A 21,925-nucleotide genomic window follows, 5' to 3' on the forward strand; every position below is an offset into this window, starting at 1 on the left:
ACAGAATGGGAAAAGATCTTCACCAACCTCACATCTGACAAAAGGCTGATATACAAAACATATAAAGAACTCAAGAAACTAGACATCAAAATACCAAATAATCCAATTAAAAAATGGGGTACAGATCTAATCAGAGAATTCTCAACAGAAGAATCACAAATGGCCGAAACACATTAAAGGAACTGCTTAGCATCCTTAGCCATCAGAGAAATACAAATCAAAATGACTCTGAGATACCATCTTACACCTGTCAGAATGGCTAAGATCAAAAACTCTAATAACAGCCTATGTTGGAGAGGATGTAGAGTAAGGAGAACACTCCTCCACTGCTGGTAGGAATGCAAACTTGTACAGCCACTTTGGAAATTAGTATGGCAATTTCTCAGAAAATTGGGAATCAATATACCTCAAGACCCAGTGATACTACTCTTGGGCATATACCCAAAGGATGCTCAATTATACCACAAGGACACTTGCTCAATTATGTTCATAGCAACATTATTCATAATAACCAGAATCTGAAAACAATCTAGATCCCCCTCAACTGAAGAATAGATAAAGAAAATGTGGTACATTTACACAATGGAGTATTACTCAGCAGTAAAAAACCAGCAGTAAAAAACAATGACAGCATAAAATTTGCAGGCAAATGGATGGAACTAGGGAAAAAAAACATCCCAAGTGAGGTAACTCAGATCCAGAAAGACAAACATGGTATATACTCATTCATAAGTGGATATTAGATGTAAAGCAAAGGATAACCAGGCTACAATCTACAGCCCCCAGAGAAGCTAGGTAACATGGAGGACCCTAAGAGGAACACATGGATCGCCTTGGGAAGGGAAAATAGATGAGATCTCCTGGGTAAATTGGAGGTGGGAGAGGGGAGTAGAAGGGGGTAGATGGGGGATGGGAACATGAGGGATCAGGATGGTCAAGTGAAGGGAGGGATGGTACCAGGGAAACTTCCAGGAATCCACAAGGATGAACCAAGCTAAGACTCCTAACAATAGTGGAGAGGATGCCTGAGCTGGCCTTCTCAGGTAATCAGAGTGGTGACTACCCTAATGGTCATCATAGAACCTTCATCCAGTAACTGATGGAAGAAGATGCAGAGATACAAAGCTAAACACAAGGCTGAGCTCTGGGAGTCCAGTTGAAGAGAGGGAGGAGGGATTATATGAGCAAGGAAGTTTAAGATCACGATGGGGAAACCCACAGAGACAACTGACATAAGCAAGTGGGAGCTCACAGACTCTAGACTGACAGCTAGGGAGCCTCATGGGACCAACCTAGACCCTCTCCAACAGCTGTGTAGTTTGGTCTGTTGTGGGACCCCTAGCAGTGGGACTAGGACCTGTCCCTGGTTCATGAGTTGTCTTTTTGAAACCTATTCCCTATGGTGCGATGCTTTGTTCAGCCTTGATGCAGGGGAGAGGAGCTTGGTCCTGCCTCAACTTGATATGCCATGTGCCATTGACTCTCATGGGAGACCTTACCCTTTCTGAATGGAGACGGAGGAGGAGTGTTTGGGGAAGGGGTGTGGAAGAGAAGTGGGGGAGGGAACAGGAGGAAAGGAGGGAGGGAAAACTATAGTTTTAATAAAACTATTATAAACAACACAACAAGCCTAAGGAAAATACGGGAAGCATTATTTTGGGCTGAAGAAAGGAATGAGTACAGCAGCATATAGCTAGAGATACAAAGCCATAATTATTAAAATGGCTAGAAACATCTCCCAAAGTGCTCCTAGCAATTAAGGAAATGCAAATCAAACAAACTTTGATATTTCATCTTCCCTGAGTCAGAAGACAAAGATCAATGGAACAACAGACAACAAATGCCAGAGGGGATGCCTGAGGGGTGGGGCAACCCTCATTCACTGTTGGTAGGATTGCCCCTATGGAAATCAGTGTGGAAAAGTCTCAAAATGCTAAACATACATCTACATATGACCCAACCACACCACTCCTTGACATGTGCCCAAAAGACTCTGTATCCATACTTCGCAGATATTTGCTCAGCCATGTTCATTGCTTCTGTATTCACAATAGCTAGGAGACAGAAAAAACCTACATGTCCTACAACTGACGAATGGTATGTCCAGGAGAAGGTGGGAAGAGGGTAAAGGGGGGTGGGAGGATACAGTGATCTGATAATGGACGTGGGCAAAGGGGGCTCCTGAGGCAGGAGGAGGGAAGTAACTACAGAAGAACGTGGGCGGAAGGTAAAACATGAATGGTCAAATGTAAGTGATTTGATAGAGGAAAAGCCTTGTGGAAGAGGGAGGGAGATGAATACAGTAGATGAAGGTAGGTATATAAAATAACAATGCTGAAAACACCACGAGGAAACACACTATTAACCATTTACTTTAAAAACCTATAGTGCATGCAATATAGTGTGTAAATATACATATATAGTTCCTATAAACTTTTCTCATCTGGACTGATGGTGCTTCCTCCAAGAGCCAAAGACCACCTAACAGAAACCCCAGTACCAGACACAAGAAGTCTTCTTTTGAGTTGTTGGCCAGGGCTAAGGGCCTCCCCAAACATGTAACCTATTGCTGTTGTCCTTGGCTGTTCCTCAGAGGTAGAAGGTAAGTTCCTATTGCCGAGGATACTATGCACTTTGAAACAAGGCTCAGAGACCCCTGAGATGGACTGACCTGAATGGCCTCTTCCTGAGGACTAGCTTTCATGGTAACAAGAGGAATCATGTGCTTCCAAAGGAGAGAAGCAACCAATAGTCCCACTCCACTATGATGTCTAATAACCACATTACTGGCCAGCACAACAGGATGAAGTAGTGGCATAGGGTCTCTTGTTGATAACCAATGGTTCTCTAATTGGACTTAAGACCCACTCAATATGAGGGAAACCATACCGAGCACTGGAAAACTAGCTAAATACTTAGTGCTAGTGAAATCATGGTGACTGTAGGAGAATTTATAATCACTAATTTACTAAGGCAACCCGGTCCTTTATAAGAAAGAATAAACATTTGTATTTATACAGCAGATAAGTGTAGTCTTCACCCCTCATCAAGGAAATTTCTCTTTGCAACAGACAGAGATCACAACAGAAAACCACAACCAATCAAAATGCAGAGTTGTGAATCCCAGTCCCAATGGCTACCTCTACAAAACACTCTAAAAGCTAAGACTCAGGGAATGTTTGGGAAGAGGGTGTAGACAGATTGTAAGAGCCAGAGGATCAGGGAGTTTTCTGTGAGGTCATATCACTTGATAACATCAGAAGCTACACCTGGGAAGTTTCACCAACACAACTGCCAAAACGTGAAGTGAACCGGAGGACACCAACGAACAGGCCACAGTGGTCGGGGGAAAGCTGTGAAGCTCTGTATGTATTAGAGTAATTGTTTCTTACCCTTCTCCTCATTCCTTGACAATCATTGCTTTACATCCTGTGAATCTGACTACTCTAGGTATCTCATGTAAGGGAAACCACATACTTTTTGTCTTTTTGTGGCTGGCTTATTTGATTTAGCATAATGTCCCCATGTTTTATTTACATTGTCATATCTGTCCATATTTCTTTTAAGACAAATGATCCACTGTGCCACATTTTGTTTCTCTAGCCACCCATTGTTGGAAATTTGTGTTTTGATGTTATAAACAGTACTGAAGAAAAGAGGTGTATATGTGTCTTTTCGAGACCTCACTGACATTTTTTAAGTATATTCTCAGAAATGGATTGTTGGATAATGTTTCATTTTTACTTTTTTTTGAGGAATCAGCATAGTTTTTTCCAAAGCATATATTTATAACCTGTGTATTTGTAATTTAAAAATTTAAAATTATACATATGATAATTAAAATCATATATATACACATATACATACATACACACATATATACATAGATAAATACATACATTTGAGAGGTCAGCTTTTGATGACAGCCTTATTTCTTATCTATACTCCCAATGTTTCTATTCTATGAATTGAATTTTATAACTAGAAAATAAGAAATAATTATTTTCAAAGCTTACCTCTCTAACATATTTGTCTGATTTTTAAATATGTTTATCATCACATTCATCCGATCAGTCACTGAATAAGGAGCTTCTATTACAAAAAATATAAAGGTATTATAATGGCTGCACTTATATGATCATACAATTCAGTGACATAGATGGGGAACTAAACAAGCATAAGGAGGTGACATGGTACTTTCAACCACATTTACCTTATTTTATTTTACCCTCTATATTGTCTCTGGCTTCCAACAGGAAATAGTTATAATATAAGGTATATTCAGAGGCAAAAAACACACTCTAAAGAGACAAGTAATTATGAGCACAGAATTCAGATACAGCAGGTGTTTTTAAGTTATCAGGCAGGAATTTTAAACAACTAATTAAAGTATTTATTACTTAGGAAAAAACTGGCTACATATAAGAGCAGATGGGCAATATAAGCAAAAACTCTAATAAATAAGTGAAAGGAAATGCTAAAGCTCTATAATACTGTAACAAAGAATGTTTTGTGATTGGTACAGGCAGTAAATAAAAATAAATAATACAGAATCATCACCGTTACTCTTTTAGAAGCACTTGCATTGTGCCAATCAATGTGTTCTAATCTGCGTGGGCTCTTTTAATCATCATAATAACCAGACAATAGTCTATTGTTGTCTAATAAATATGCCTACTCTATACAGCTACTGTCAGGACAAAAAAATATGTGATTAAATACTTGGAATCCTTTGGAAAACAACCTACACATTTTTAGATAATTCTTAAGGGTATTTTGCAAACCATTAAAACAGCTTGCTTGAAAAAAGTCACTGAGCATGAAACTCATTGGAAACTCCCCAAATGGAGAAACTAATGAGGCAAAAATGCAATTGAGTATTCAAGATTGATGAGACGGTATTTTTTTTTAAACATTTAACATTTTTGTTATCACTGTATAGTTGTGCATGATGTGTATGTGGGGTGGCTGTGACAGGGCTCAGTGGGGATTCTGTGTTCTCCCACTCCGGCATGGGTCCTGACTTAACTCATCACACACCAACTCATCACCCAACTCATCCCTTGTGCAGTAAGCGCTTTTACCTGCTGAGCCATCTGGCTGGCCTGAAGCTAAAAAGCATAAACAATTGAAACATTTCATACTATTCAGACTTCATAAATATCAAAGATGAAGAGAAAAATCTAAAGAAGCCAAAGGGACCAAAATAACCTTGTATAGAGATAAAAGATGGAAATCACACCAGACTTCTCTCCCTCCCATACAAGCAGCTAGGAAAACCGTCCCTGCATCTGAGAAGTCCCCAGGACCCCAGAACTGCACAATGTGCACACAGCACTGCAACCCAATCTTTAGTCTTCTGTGTGCCCAGGACTCAACCATATAAGCCACTACCAGAGCACATAAGTTTACACAGCCCAAGGCGCAGCTGCAGTCTGAAAGCCCCAGCAATGCAGACACCAGAGCTGCAGATGCAACATCTCCCCTGAGGTTGCTGAGGAAGCAGTAGCTCAGGAGACAGCAGCATGCAGACCTCACAGTCACTGCTAGCCCGTGCCCACTTGTGGTACAGAACCTGAACCCATGCACATCCCATAGGTGACATAACTCAGCGCTGGCGCTACCATCATTATGGCCAATATGGTCATCATTATGTCCCCTATGGCAAAGCTATATGGGTCACCACCACTAGCTATCTGAAACAGATTCCCTTGGTGTGAAACACACACACACACACACACACACACACACACACACACACACACACACACACACACACACACATGAGAGTCCTAAACAGTCTTTGATACTAAAAATCTCAACAGGTCCCAGTGCAGGTACTTGCCAAGACTCCTGCAATGATCGCTTGTGCACAGACAAGAGAAAGAGCTTCCAGGCTGCTGAGCTGTTGTTTGAGGCCAACCTGGGATACATGAGACCCTTTCTTAAGAACAAGCAAGCAAACAAACAGACAAAACCTTGAAAGCAGAAAGCATACAGAGGTTTCTTACTATGGTGTTGTGGATGAGAATGTTCCCCACAGGTCCATGTACATGAACACTCTGTCCCCAGTGGGTGGTGGTAACTGGGAAGGTTATGGAGCCTTTAGGAGGCGTTAATATGATGATGTTTAAATGAATGGTTACTTACCTGGCTCAGTTTCAGAATCAACTTGAGATTCAAAATTTGAGTGGGATTTTATGAAGTCTGAAATAGATACAAGTATCTGCCATTACACATTTGTTTGTTTACTTAAAAGCTCCTTTTTTTTCATTTTACGTATCAACCACAGTTTCCCTTCCCTCCCTTCCTCTCACTCACCTCCCACTTTTCCCCTACCCCGAACTCTATCCACTCCTCAGAGTCAACAAAGCCTGGAATATCAAGTTGAGGCAGGACCAAGCCCCTCCCCCTGTATCAAGGCTGAGCAAGGTACCCCTCCATAGGTAATGGGCTCCAAATCCTGGTCCTGCTGCCAGTGACCCCATACATTTTATATAGCAATCCTATGCACTAATTGAGTTCACAGTCTAAATTTTTAATTTTAATGATTTTTCCCAAGCAGGAGACAAAACAACTTCAGGGGAACAACAGCCAAATCATAATAGCATTCATCTTGAAGAGTATTTACTTTTTACTTTATGTGTTTGAGTGTTCTGCCTGCATACATGTATCTGCACCATATGTGTGCAATGTCTGCAGACACCAGAGGAGAGAATCAGATCCTCTGTAACTGGAGTTACAGACAGGTGTGAGCTGCCATGGGGATGTGGGAATCAAACTTGGGTCTTCTGGAAAAGCAGCCAGTGCTCTTAATTGCTGAGCCATCTCTTTAGCTTGGCATTAATCTTTTAAGTTCCCCAAATCCAAACTATAATAAAACTTGTATTGAAATATCAAACTCCCTATTGAACAGTGTCTTCAGTTCACCACTGTATAATTTTTTATATTCTTATTTTTTTATTAAGAAATTTTTTTCATTCATTTTACACACCAAAGATCCCCCTCTCCCCTCCTCCTGCCCCTCCCCCAGCCTTCCCCTCTCAACCGACCTCCCATTCCCAACCACAAGAAGAGAAGGCCTCCCATGGGGAGGCACATCCAGCAGAAGCAAGTCCAAGCCCTTCCCCCTGCCTCAAGGATGCACGAGGTGTCCCATCATAGGTAGTGGGCTCCAGATTCAGAAGGACACACATGGTATGTACCCACTCATAAGTGGATACTAGATATAAAGCAAAGGATAATCCGGCAAAGCTGGAATGGCTACCCACTACAACAGCCCACAACTCCAGAGAAGCTAATTAACAGGGAAGACCCAGACACATGGACCATCCTAGGAAGGAGAAATAGATGAGATCTCCACTGTGTAATTTTTTAAATTGTAAAAATTAAGTTTTAAATATCGAAGTGCTAATATAGTTAGGGAACTATATAAAGCTTAAGCATTTATAATATATTACCTTCAATTTGCTTCTCTACACCTTCATAAGTTTTCACTGAAACCGATGGAGTCTCTTTATCACTGTTAAGAGTGCCAATAAATAAAACATATCTTCATATAAGTTACATGCCCAAGGAACTATACTTTACAGACTAGACAAATGAGGTTGGTGGAATAAAAGTTAACCTATCAATTATCCTTCATTCATAGTTACTTAGATAAATGAACAGTAAAACTATCCTATATTATAAAGGCCAAATTCTGTGAATTATACAGGATACAATTAAATACACCAGTAACATTTAGAACCAAAATAACAAAAACAAGTCTGTAGAAACTGGAGATGTCTTTTTGCTAATTATCATCCACTGTGGTGCTAAGAGCAGCCTGAGAGTGAGACAACCCTCTCCAAACCTGTAACTATGTGGCCTGGAGCTAGCTGCTGTGTGTCTCTCTCTAGATTCTTTATCTGTTAAAACTTATATACACTAATACCTTTCTCATAAAGTAGTTACGAGGCTTCCAGGTGATAACGAGAAAAATACCTTGTGCACAGAAGACATTTAAATGTCAAATGTAAACACTAATATACATTCAAAAATATTCTTGACAACAAACAACTCAAAAATGTACAGAAGCCTTCTTACAGCACCGACGTAATAACAGTTCATAGAAAAGCACATGAAGAGATTGCATGCTGAGTATTATCCTCTCCCAACTATGAGTTTTTCTTTTCACAATATGAAAGTGCTTTATATATTCTTGATGAAAAGTGGTTGAGAGTACAGTTCTAAACCTGGTTTTAAAATTTTTAAGCAAACATTGAATTTGCTACTAGGATTCACTTGATCAAATTCAGATATGCAAGACCCAGAAACACAAGATTCTCTCTCATCTGTGGTTTCTAGATCCAAATCCTCAGATGTGAGCACAAAACATGGAGTAATGACTAAAGACTAAAACTACGAAAGTATACAGGGACCATAGGCATGGGGGAGGAGCGTGAGAAGGAATAGCAGGATACAGGTGATATGCAATGGGAAATGAAAAAACATGGAGGGGGTTCAACTAGAGAGGAGGGGAGGGAGGTCAAGACAGTAGGTGAGAGACAGAGGAGGGACAGATAACACCAAGATTTCTAGAAAAAGCCTCAAGAAACCCTATTGTTCCATATTTACCTAAAATTATACACAATACATATAAGTGTATAGCTGTCTGTCTATGTATCTATTTATGTATCTATGTATCTATCTATGTACCTATGTATCTATGTATGTGTGTATCTATGCATGTATGTATGTATGTATGTATGTATGTATGTATGTATGTATGTCTATCTATCTATTTATCTATCTTTTTACCTACCTACCAATCTACCTAACAGGAAGTTATGCCAATTAGGTGACAATGATCCCCTCAAAACCCAAAAACTAAGAGAGACCCAAGAGTGAGAAACCACCTATTGAATGGTTGAATCGGGTATCTTGAGTGACTCCTAAAACAATATTAGACTATCTATAGACCTTGGTTGCTTCTTGGAGGTTGAAGGGAGAACCCTATTGTTGAAGAAGCTGCATACTTCAGACACAGGACTCATGATTTGAGCTCTATCTGATCTGAAAGCTTCCTTCCTGCAGTCTAGTTTCCATAGTACCAGAAGATACTTTGCAAGCTGCCAAGCAAGGGAAGCAATTAAAGAGTCCTATCCAGTTGAACTCTGACAGTGAACAACATGGCAAGATGTGCATAAAGATGCAATGGTGGCATTCACATGTTGGTAACCAGCAACTGTGTGACTGGACATAAGGCCCATTCAATAGAAAGAAAATTATGTCTAATATTAGCAACACAGCTAGTGAGATAACAGACCTTAAAAAAGAATCTACCATCACTAATTTGCTAAACCTGCATAATACCCAACTACATTCTAAATCTATTTTTCAGAGAGCATCTCAGAAAAGGGGGTGGAAAGATTGTAAGAGCCAAAATATCAGAAAGTGCACTGTGAAACAATCTCTCCTAGAAATGGCTGCATAAATAATCCTGGATAACAGTGGCAGTATCAACGAACATGCTAATTGGAAGGTGAAATTTTTTGCAGGGCCCCACCTCTAGCAAAGAATTACAGACAATTATTGACTGCTGGGAAAAAAATTAGCCTGTCTCAGAGATGAGCTCTCTTTATTGGCTGTACAGTGCAGAATAGTCAGCCCTGAAACCATAATACACAAACAACAAAAACAAATTCAGCAGGTTGTAATGATATATTTGTGCATACTTATAATACATATATGTATGTATGTAATAATAATAAAGAAAAAGAGGCTATTAATTTGAGGGGGCATGGGAAGGCACCTGGGAAAGGCTGGAGGAAGGAAAAGGAGGGACAGGATGTAAATCTATTTCAACTATTCTATTTCAGCATTCAGAAGCATGTTTACAATCCAGATGTTTTAAAGAGAGTACTATCCAACAGAAGTTTTAAATAATAGCTATATATGTCTATTGAGTACTTAAAATGTGTTTAGTATGACCCAGAAGCCAATTCATTTACTAAATTGAATTTGAATAGCCTCTGTGGCTAATGTCTACTGCACTGAATAATACCATCTCGAACTGTTAAAACTTCAAATAAAAAAAAAGCAACTAAACATTCATATATCATCTAGAAGTTCTTTGTAAAGCAATAACATTGAATTAGCTTACATCCAATGTTAATTACTGATTTTAATTCAATTAATCCTTATATCGCACTTACACATATTTAGACACCAGGGATCCCTTGTGTTCTCTTAGGCGACTTTTCAGATCTTCAAATTTATGTACCAGATTTGCTATTTGCGCAATATTTGAATGGACCAATTTGTCATCTGATGGAAGATCTGCATCTAAAATGCTTTGATCTTTACCTATCTAAAGTAACAAAATTGACCAGTTACTAAAGACCCACTTGAGCTCATACTTCAAAAGCATTTCATTATTTCCGTTTATCAATCTGAATAACTTTTATTTAATCTTATGGTTAGCTATATCCAAACACCTGTATAATAGTTACAAATGCATCGAAGGGCACTTCACTATAAATAGAGCTACAGTTCATTCAGGATGTTTACATGTCAAAGCTGACGTTTATTATTTTGCTATATAAAAATTTTAAGAAGGCTCAACAACAACAAATGCAACTCAAAAATATTTACAAGAACAATTCTAAATCAATTGTTTCACCTCAATTTTTTTCTAAGAATACTCCACTGTAATAAATTATAGAAAGACAATGATAAAGTTGCGACACTGAACTACTAAATCCCAGATGTTAATTTGCTTTCATTTTGCATGGGGAAGCATTTAGACACCTTTGGCTCTTTCAAGCCAGAGGGAACAAAAATGAAGAGAGGCTTCTGAGTAAAGATTACACTTTTCTGTTTTCACCATCTAGTTCTATATCCCGAATAGCAAGCCTCTTTTTTTTAAGAGTGTTTGATTTAGAGGGAATGATAAGCACAGCCAAAAGAACGGCAGAATAATTCTGAACAATCCCTGAAGCTACCTGGGAAACTATTCTTTCATGCTAGAGGACTATCCACAATCTCCCAAAAGAGAATTCAAAGTCCTTGAAGACAGAGCCCAATTGTTCTCACTCCAGTGTTCAAAGTCTTTGAAAATCTAAAATGCAAAGGATATCATTAAAGGACACAATGCATTTTGTAAAAGCCAATATAATTTTATGTCTGCTTGTATCATGCATGATTTTTAAGCAGGGGAGAAATTTTAAGTTGGTAAATTTCTATCACTTTTATGTAAATTTAAAAAGGAAAGTGAGTGAAGTTTTCATTACTCTTTAGGAGAAAGAATGATCCAATAAATCCCATTCTCTCCTGGACTCATGCAGAAAACTCACAAATCACTGATGAACATTTTTACTACCTACTTATTATTTTTCAACCTAAATCAAAATATTACTTTATAATCAATGGTTATTGAAACATTTGCCTCATACAAACTTCAAACAGATTTTCCAGTGGGTCAAATACTTACTAATGTAGTCAATAGTTAAGAAGTTTCATACTTTACCTCCTCCATTTGGTTGACTTGTTGCTGAAACCACTTCATAAAGGAATAAAAGGAAAATTAAGAGTTAATACACATGTGTCTAGGAACCTGTATCTGCCAAGCACCATCCCTGACTCACCCACACATCACACAGGGTTCAGAATGGAGCTAGGGCAACACACAGATGCAAACAGAAACTTAAAAATATCTAGCAGTGCCGGGCGTGGTGGCGCACGCCTTTAATCCCAGCACTTGGGAGGCAGAGGCAGGCGGATCTCTGTGAGTTCAAGGCCAGCCTGGACTACCAAGTGAGCTCCAGGAAAGGCGCAAAGCTACACAGAGAAACCCTGTCTCGAAAAAACAAACAAACAAACAAACAAAAAAAAAATCTAGCAGCCACCATGGAATGCTGCAACTTTAAAACCTAGATCATCTTTGCTTAATATGCCTTCTTCTCTTTAGTTTCAGCTGTAATGAATTGAAACACATACCTTGAAAAGAGACTCCAAGATCTGGAAGACAAAGTTTCTGTTAGTGTATTTAATGATAAAATAAGTATCATGCAGCTCTTACAATTTTGAGTCATAAATTTGCTAAAATTATTATGATTCATATTGCTAAAATAACTACAAATCTGTGGTTCCACAGATACAATAATTTTGTGGTTACGGTATTTAGTACATTTTGTATGCACAACTACTGCTAGAATTAAAAATAGCTTTTTATTCCATAGGATTATGGAGTAAATTGTTCACATCTAATGTTTTGTTTGTGAAATCCCAGAAGATAGTCACACCCATGTTATACATTCTACAAGGGGCGATTAACTTATTTTAACACAAATGATAGTGGAGATGTGCAATTTCAGAGGGAAATCACCTTGGGCTGTTTTGGCCCCCAAATAGCCATTTATTGTCGACCTCTGTGTATAACTCAATAGTCTTGTGACTCTTAAACCAATCAGTTTCCAGTGTACAGACAGGATCTGTAAGTGCTATCAACTGAATGGCTAAGAACATGCCAGCTAGCACCTGAGGCCTACAGCAGTGATTTCCCACTGTTCCAAAACCTGCCTACCTGGTAGTCCCAGAAAAGAATTTGAAAAATGCTTGATTTGTAGCTTTCTTTGTTCTGATAGTATAAAGACTTCATGATTTATTGCAAGACAGTTTATCTTTTGAGGTGTCTGAATATTGCTTGCCTATTTTCTTTCTATGTATGCTTGTCATTTGTGTGCAGGAAGGTTACTGATTTTTGTGTCTAAATTTTGTATCCACTTATTTTACTGAATATATTTATGAGTAGAGTTTTTTTTTTTTGGTGGAGTTATTAGGATCTTTTATATATAAAATCGTATCATCTGCAAATAAGGATATTTTGACTTCTTCCTTTCCACCCTAGGCTACTGAATCAGATATTTAGTGGGGGCAGCAATCAGCTGGGGACTTTAAAGACTGCTTTTTATGTTGAAGTCTTGACTTGAGCTAGACGGTGGTTAATAGAGCTGGAGTTCAGAGCAACTCTATGAAAAGCTTCCTGAAGAGAGAGTTGCGTATTTGTCTTACTTACATTGAAACCACTGTGACAAAACATAATGGAGAAGACAACTTATAAAAGTAAGTGTTTAATTGGATTTTGGGTTAGAGTCCCTGATGGTGAAGCAAAGGTCCTGTGTCAGGAAGAGCTCACATCTTGATCTGAAGGCAGGAGGCAGAGAAAGCATACTGGGAAGGGCTTGAGCTTTTGAAGTTTCAAAGTCACCCCGCGACACACTTCCTCCAACAAGGCTGTACCTCCCAAACAGTTACACCAACTGGGGACCAAGTTTTCAAAATTTTCAAATATGCCCTATGCCGGCTACTCTCATTCAAACCACCACATTCTGTCTGCTCCATGATCCCCAAAGACGTGTGGCCATATCATAATGCAAAATGCGCTTAGTCCAACTTCAAAAGTCTCTATCATTTTTCAGTCTCAACCACTGGACCAAAGCAACACAGACGTATAGCTGGGCAAAGTCAAATCCTGTAGCTGAGCTCTGTATTTGAGGTCAGAGGGCTTAACTGGCTCCAGGATTCCAGCTGTGCTTCCTGCAAGGTAACCTCTCTCTTGGGCTGTTCACCCCACATTCCAGCCCTCTTTGGCGGATATCCCTGGGATCCGGCACCTCTGACATCTTAGGGGTCAGGACTCCAACACAATCCAGGCTTCATGTTCATGGCTCCACACACTGGCCTCTCAGGGTCTTGTGTCCTCTCAGGGCCTTCATGCAGGGACTGCCCTGTCGTACATTGTCTGACCTCAGCAGTTCTCTGTAACCACGGAGTAAGACTCTGTATCCCTATACTCAAGTATCCATCACAGCTCGAAAGCCAGATCAAAAGCAAGTGACACTGCCACGTTCAGCTGCATGCTTGTGGATGGAGCCTGGCTCCTCGAATCACATTTGCAGCGGTTTTCCGTTGTTTTTTTAGGAGCAGAAAAATTGCTTAGGCCTTTCCCTTTCACAGGGGAAAGGAAGCGTGCTGGGTAGGGTCTTGCCCTGAGGGCACCTCAGGCCTGTCTTCAATCTCCTTATCTCCTTCAGTAGAGACCTTGGCTCTGCCATTACATTTTCATTTTGAATTGTTTTCTGCTCTTTCTCATTGTAGACCTGCACAAGAATGATGACTAGTAACCATAGGGCAGGGTCAATAATAGGGTGCCTTGAATTCTCCTCCAATAAAGAACTAGTTCATTACCTTTCAGCATCGCCTCAGGGAAGTTTTCAGGACACATGCTGAAGGCAGACACATCCTTTGCCAAAATGTCCCAGGAATGGTTACCAGTCTAACTGTTGAGATTGTTGCTCTCCGAAACCATGGTCTGCATGGATCTCAGTCTTCCAAGCTTCTACTAAGATAGCTCATTAAGCTCTGCTTACAGCATTCAACCATTTTCCAAGGCCAAGATCCAATACATTTTCCATTTTCCTTCAAAATGCCGTGTGGAAAGGTCTACCTCAGCAACTGCCTACTGCCTGAGAGCCACTTCTGTCTTAGTAATTTTTAAATTGCTGTGACAGCAGCTTTCAATGGGATATCTCCATCAAATCCCTCTCCTCAGAGCTCAGGGAACCCCAAGGAAGAGATGAGAAGAGTGTAAGAGCCAGAGGGGATGGGAGAACCCCAGGAGAACACGGCCCTCTGAATCAATAGGCAAGATGCATATGAACTCACAGAGACGGAAGCAGCAAGCACACGGTCTACATGGGACCTCCTGCACCAGGTCCTCTGCATGCATATTCCAGCTAGTAGCTTAGTGTTTCTGCGGGACTCCTGACTGTGAGGACCAGTGGGTCTCTGATCCTTGTGCCTTTTCTTCAGTGCTCTGCCTCCCGTTGGTTTGTCCTGCTCCACTTCAATGTGATGGCTTTTACTTTACCTTATTGTGTATTTCATTTTTAGTATGCTTTGTTTTTGTCACTCAGAAGTCTGTTCTTTCCCAAAGAGAAACAGAGAGGGAGTGGATCCCGATGGGAGGAGTCGTGGGGAGGAACTGGGAGGAGAGAGGGAGGGGCAACTGTAATCAGGATATATTATTTGGGAAAAGAATCTACTTTCATTAAAAGAGAAAAAGAAAAGAAGAGGACGGAAAGAAAAATTATAGACTTATTGCACATTATACTTTATCTAACTTGCATCTGTCTCTACAGAAATAGTGGGAAAGCACTGCATATGAGAATCAGTGGGGAAAAGATGCAAAATGGCTGCCTCTATTCATTTTATATACCAACCACAGATTCCCCTGTCCTTCCTTCTCCCACTCCTAGCCTTTCCCCCAACTCTCCCCCCTTCCCACCTCCTCCAAGGCAAAGTCTTCCGTCAGGGGAGTCAGCATAGCCTGGTACTTTCAGCTGAGGCAGGTCCAAGCCCCTCCTCCCTGCACCAAGGCTGCGCCAAAGGTCTCACCATAGGTACTAGGCTCCTGTCCCTAGTTATCTAAATTTCAGCTAATATTAGTAATAATTAGTTTTCCCCAGGATAATATTTTTTATTACTTCTTTGCAAATTTTATACACTGTACCCCAATCCCACTCACTTCCCACTCCTCCCAGGTCTACCCTCCCACCTTTGTGCCCCACCCCAAGAAAAAAGAAAGAAAAATTATTTTTTAAAGTTGAAAAATTTGCAGTCTTATTCTAGAATTCTCCTTTATTATAAATACTTTCATTATTCATTTTAGAAAATTTTGAATAATTACCTTTGAATGTGATGTATGTGTTTTTCATATATTTCCATGTATTTCAAGATATGAGCTACACAGACTTTTCTTTCAAATTCTATTTTGTTACTAATTGAAACTTTTAGGACATACAATAAAATAATTTAGTAGCATTAAAAAAAATAGATGCCTGTAGACTGAGCATACTATAACTTTTGCTTTAGAATTATCATCTAATTAGAAATATTTTCAGAATAAAGCAGGCATAAGCATTTATGGGAAACATCTTATCTAGTGGAAGCTATTTAATTAGTGTTGTATTGAAAATATATGTTTCAAAAATTAATAAAGTAACAACTCAATATAATATTATAATTTACATTTGATTATATTAATACATTTTAATGTGGAAATCACTGATTTCCCTAATAAAATGAAAATTCATAGAGATAGGAAGAGAGAGAGAGAGACCATAACTACATCACATACATACAAATTGTGAAGTAGTGTTAATTAACTTGTTATAAAAGTTATTTCTTCTATTTATGTATTTAATATATCAACATTAGTGTATAATTTTGAATATGTAATTTTACTTTTCAATTATACTACAACAAAACTGCAAAAAAATAAAAGAATGTAAATGACTCTTAGAATACGATTAGATCAAAAAATGAAAAAAAAATTGCTGTGTCAAAATACCATGACAAAGGCAATTGATGAAAGAAAGCATTTAACTGGGCTTACAGTGTCGGAGGGTTAGAGTCCGTGAGGGTGGGGCAAAAGCATGGTAGCAAGGAAGCCTGAAGGCGGTTCACATCTTGATCCCAAAGCAGGAGACAGAGAAAGCACACTGGACATGGAGGGGCGTTTTGAAGCCTCAAAGCTTACTCCATGACACACTTTCTCCAAGGCCACACATCCTAATCTTTCCCAAACAGTTCTGCTAACTGGGAACCAAGCATTCAGGCATGCTCTACAGAGGTAACTTTCATTCAAAGCACCACAATGTTTAAAGTTGAATTTTCAAAAATGACCTTCAGAAGGTAATGATCTAGATAAGCACGGTGTACGTAAACTTTGGGGTTTTTCAACAGGAATGCTTGCAGAGCTACAGAGATACAGGGCACCACCTCAAGTAAATGTGCAACCAACGGAAGGGTTTTATAAAAAAATGTTGGCTCTAAGACAATCAACATTTCATTCTTGTCTAGCAATGTGACATGGTTTAGTCACATTGGCTTCTAGAAACTGCTGGAAGGGTACAATGCATTTTTATATATTTATGAGCTATTTGTGTTTTTTTTTTCTTCTTTGAAATACCTTTTTATGTCATAGTGACCTCACTTACTGATTCAGATTCATCATAATCATGATAGTCTCTTATCAGCTTCACATGATCCAAATGTTTTGCTTATATGACTTTTTCTTGTCCTTTTCTCTTTGTGGATTTTTTATTATAATAGATTCAGGCTTTAATTTTAACATAGTTTGGGTTTATTAGTCTTTCCTATAATGACATGTATTTCCTTCTCATTATGATTTGTATTTTGATGAACCCAGAGCTTATTGATTGTTTAGACTGGCTGATCATTAAGCTCCATGGATCTGTCCATTTCTATCCCTCATCCCAGTATAAGGGTTACAAGGGTTACAGATGTGCACCAACCAATTTTTATGTGGATGTTGGGGGGTCTATCTTAGGTCCTCACGCTTGTGCATCAGGCAGGCACTTTACCAACAGAGCCCTCTCTCCACCCTCTGGGTTCTCTACTGTTCTACATGTCTTAGGTCCATCTTCATCTAGTAGAATATTGTTTGGATTACTGAAAACTTTGAAAAAAGTTTTGAAATATTTTTCTCTTACATGAGAAATGAATGTAAAAATAATGCTAGAAACATTTAAAGGGGGAAATATTCAATTGAAAAATACAAATGAAAAGTAGTAAGAACATTTGGATCAGACAAAATAACATGCAAAACAGAAGCACAAAATAGAACAATTAGTCATCAAGCTAAAACAGACATAAGGAATTATGAAACAGACAGATGCAGAGAGGAGGAAAGGGAAGATGGGGAAAAGCAAAGACAAATAATGTCTGGTAAACAACATTACACGTCAAGTTGGACATATGTATATAACATATTAAGGAATAAAGTGTGTGATATTATACATTATTAACTATATAATGTATATAGAACAGAAACTAAGTGTTGACCCTCACCTATAAATACTGAGTCTATTTTTTAGGCAACACAAGAAAACATTATAAAATAATCAGCTTTAGCCTTCCCAAAATGTCTTGCAAATACAATAATGACCATAGTGTGTTTTAAAACTCAAAGTGTATCAGCAAATGAGCAAAACATGATCTCATTATTTATTTACGTATTTAATTATTTAATTATTTATTTATTTATTTATTATTTGCTGTGGGTGTTTTGTCTGCATGTTTGTCCATATAAATTACATGTGTGCCTTGTACCTGCAGAGGTCAGAAGAGAGTATTGGGTCTCCTGGAACGAGAGTTACACATGGTTATGAGCTACCATGTAGTATTGGGAACCAAATATGGGTCATTTGCAAAAGCAACAAGTGCCCTTAATCACTGAGATGTCTTTCTAGCCACACATTCTTTCATTGTTGAAATATAATAATATATATGAAATAATGATAATATATAAGGAAAAATAATGATAATATATAAGGAAAATCAGGGAGTCAAGCAAAGCTGCGCTAATAGTATTTTTTCATAGTACCTTTTTCATACTGGGAAAGGGTACTATGGTGATACTTTGTTTTGTTTTATTTTTTAACCTGTCTTTGATTTTTAATTAACATTAATTAGAACATGATTTTGATAATGCAAACTTATTTTTAAAATGAAAATAAAAATATAGAAATTACATTTGAAAGTATGTATGACTATATTGATATTTTATTTAAAGAAAAATTCACAGATATTGATGCCTACATTGAGAATAAAGAAATCTAAAATAAAAAATTTTAATGACCCTTGCAATTTTCCAAAAGATTGATTCTAGACTAATATGGCTGACTGCATATCACATCTGTTTCTACAGCCAGTATAAGTTCTCATAGTTTACACAGGGCACTTGACTTTGAATACATACGTTACGTTCTTCCTTAACTGCTTCCTCCAACTGAGCTGCAAATTGTGAGCAGCACAACAAGAACGAATTCATATCATCGCCAACCTTCCAGAAAGAACCACAAAACAGAGTCACTTTCAATTTTAGAACCCACCTGCATATCCACTTACTTCTTAATATATTTAACTTTGTTTTGAATGTGTTTTAATTTTGTGTAATTTCCGTCCCTTCAAACATGGGTGGCAAGAAACTATGTTTCAAATGTTATCCAGAAAACCCTCCTAAAAATGAAATATGAAAGAAAGTACATCCTGGAGAGTGATACACACAATATGTTGTTGTTTTTCTGTTGGCTTAGTGGACGCACCTGAATCTACTGATATTTTAACTACTATCTGAGGGTAATGACCCCACAGTCAGTACCTGGCTGCTGGATTTCTCATCCCATCAGCACCAGCTAGGCTGCAGTTGTGGCTGCCAAATGTACGTTTTAACTAAGTCTCTATCATTCTATTCATCAAAAAAAACTTGGGAGTCAGATGTTAGGGTTAAAACCTAATAGATCAGGGAAGCCAAGAAGCAACCAGCTGACCTTCCTTTTTGGCCAGAGACCCAGCAAGAGAAGTGTCTCTCCATTCATCCTAAGCCAAAAAGACTGTGAATCTCTTAAATCCTTCCCTCCTCCTTCCTATGCATCTCTCTATCTGTAGTCCTGGATCCTCCATACTTTCCATGGCTAATTCTTGTCAACTAATTGCTGGCTCTGCCTCCTGTTCCAAGGTTAATTTTATTAACATGGTCTCAAAGTTTCACAGTGCAATCAAATATCCTATAACAAAATGTTTTCCTACTTTCATCTATACAACTGCAGAAACTCAGGCAGCCCATCCGTATACTCCTGTTTTTTGGATTGTCTGAAGAAAATAACTACTGTGTGTATATAATTATACATGTTAGAAAATTATATTAGGACTGTGGCTGTTGATCGGTGGTAGAACACTTGTTCAGCAAACCCAAGGCCATGGGTTCTAGTCCCAGCATCACAAAAATAGAAAAGAATGTAAACTACAACTATTGATTATAAGAATGCTTGCCAAAATCTACAGTCTTTCAGTGTAACCTATTAGTAGCCAATCACCAATACAATGATTAAATATTATCCGGTAGATATTTGCATATCAGAAAACTAACCCATGTTAAATCAACCTTAAACGCTTAGTCCCAGCTGAGATTCTCACAGAAGAAGATATCCACTGAACATTACACTCCTACCATACTCCATAGGAACAAAATGGATGAGACATGCATATTATTCCAGCACTTGAAAGGCTTAGGCAGTAGAGTCTAAGTCTCAGGTCAGCTTAGGCTACAGAGGGTATTCAAGGGAACTTAGTGAGGCCTTGTCTCAAAATTTTAAGGTACACTTGTGTATGTCATACTACACATGTGGACGTCTGAGAGCAGGAGTTGGTCTCCATATGAGTTATAAGGATTGAACTCAGGTCTGCAGGCTTGGTGGCAAGCACCTTGACTCACTGACCATGTTGCCAGCCCTCAAAAATTTAAAGAAGTGGTAGAGTGTTGCTCAACCATACTTTAGGCCATGAGTTCAATCGTTAGTACCAAACAACAACAACAAAAACAAAACAAAGCAAAAAACAAACAACACCCCCTCAAAAAAAACCAAAAACAAACAAAACATTGGGAGAATCATCAAGGAGAAGAGGAAAATGGACTAGAGAAGAGTTACCAGTCACAAATATAAAGACAGTTCATTCCATCACTCTTAATTGCCACAAAACAGAGACCAATTTGACAAGGTTTGTCGTTTACCCAAATAAGAGCACCAGGAAGAAGAAAACAAGAGAGTTCAGCAGATATGCTGAGGAGTGATAATAATAACTTGTGTACTATGTAACTTTACCTAGCTGAGAAAGGACACAAGGATAATTTGGGACACAAAATTGACAGGGCCAGTGGCCTTTAGGTCCTAGGGAAACTGAGGAACTTCTCTCATAATACTAAACAGACTACAGGGAAACAAAGAAGGTGACAGCCAGAGGTCAGGGTCCCTGAAATAAGTTCAGTGACTGACACCTTGTCATCAGATGGAATAGAAGACTATTAGTGGAGTAATAAAATTCAGTGACATGGAGCAACATATTACACGGACCGTTCTTCTACACATATAAGAAAATCGTCAAGAATTATGACAATGGATGTGAGAGAAGCTGATTACTACATGCATACTACTTGTTGGATATCACACATTTATTCTTTCTTTTATACTAACAGAAGTTCTTTTTTGTTGGGATAACATACAGCTATCACTACTGCTGCTGCTGCTGACAGTTAAAAATTTCCAGTCTTACAACAATGATCAAAATAGTCAGATTTCCTGAAAGGTGCAACAGTGGTATTTGTATCTTAGGGTAACCCAAAGCCATATATTTGGACTTTAGGTCTGATAAGTAGATCATTGTAGATTAATTTCTAAACGGTTTTATTAAATAAAAAAACATGGAGCCAGAAATTGGATAAAGCCTGAGACAGAGATCAGAGGGTAGGACAAGCCACCAGCCAACCTTACCTCACTTCCTCAGCTTCCTCTGCCAGCAACTTCCTGTCTTTCCAGGCTTAAATGCCTTTTCTGTTCGGTTCTCTCATTGGTTCTCTTAGACCAGCTACATCACTTCCTCTTCCTGCCCAGCTCTGTCAGTTCCTGTCGAGCTGTACAGACCTCCAGACCTCTATGGTTGGTACTGGGATTAAAGGCATGTACTGTTTCCTAGTGTGGCCTTGAACACAGAGATCCTGCCTGCTAAGTGATAGGATTAAGGGTGGGTGCTGCCACTGCCTGACTTCTTGGTTTACTTAAAATGGCTTGCTATTTCCTTTGGTCTCCAGGCAAGCTTTATTTATTAAAGCACAAATAAAATGTCACCACAGTTCAGCACAAATAAAATGTCACCACAGAGCAGAACCCATGCCAAGCACTGTAAAGCTATATAACTCCCTGTGGCTGGTGATGCCATGGACCCTAGAGGAGAATGACCGACTGTCACTTTCCTAAACCACTATAATGTCTAACTGCATTCTAATGCATGTCCTTACACA

At 38.7% G+C, this 21,925-nt stretch overlaps 1 protein-coding gene across 22 annotated transcripts in view; it reads right to left on the reverse strand.

The window, feature by feature from the left end:
• The window catches only part of Ccdc7 (coiled-coil domain containing 7), a 194,331-nt gene that overhangs the window by 163,726 nt on the left and 8,680 nt on the right, over window positions 1–21,925 (reverse strand). For all 22 annotated transcript variants that reach the window (XM_042277896.2, XM_076572384.1, XM_076572376.1 and 19 more), the window contains exons 6-12: window positions 18,830–18,913; window positions 11,983–12,003; window positions 11,513–11,545; window positions 10,200–10,354; window positions 7,461–7,522; window positions 6,151–6,207; window positions 4,017–4,092 (exon numbers count right to left, since the gene is read on the reverse strand). In XM_042277896.2, the coding sequence (XP_042133830.2) occupies window positions 4,017–4,092; window positions 6,151–6,207; window positions 7,461–7,522; window positions 10,200–10,354; window positions 11,513–11,545; window positions 11,983–12,003; window positions 18,830–18,913 (488 nt within the window). The remainder of the gene's footprint in view (window positions 1–4,016; window positions 4,093–6,150; window positions 6,208–7,460; window positions 7,523–10,199; window positions 10,355–11,512; window positions 11,546–11,982; window positions 12,004–18,829; window positions 18,914–21,925) is intronic.

Source organism: Peromyscus maniculatus, chromosome 5 (genome assembly GCF_049852395.1).
Source record: "Peromyscus maniculatus bairdii isolate BWxNUB_F1_BW_parent chromosome 5, HU_Pman_BW_mat_3.1, whole genome shotgun sequence".
Classification (NCBI taxonomy): Eukaryota; Metazoa; Chordata; class Mammalia; order Rodentia; family Cricetidae; genus Peromyscus; species Peromyscus maniculatus.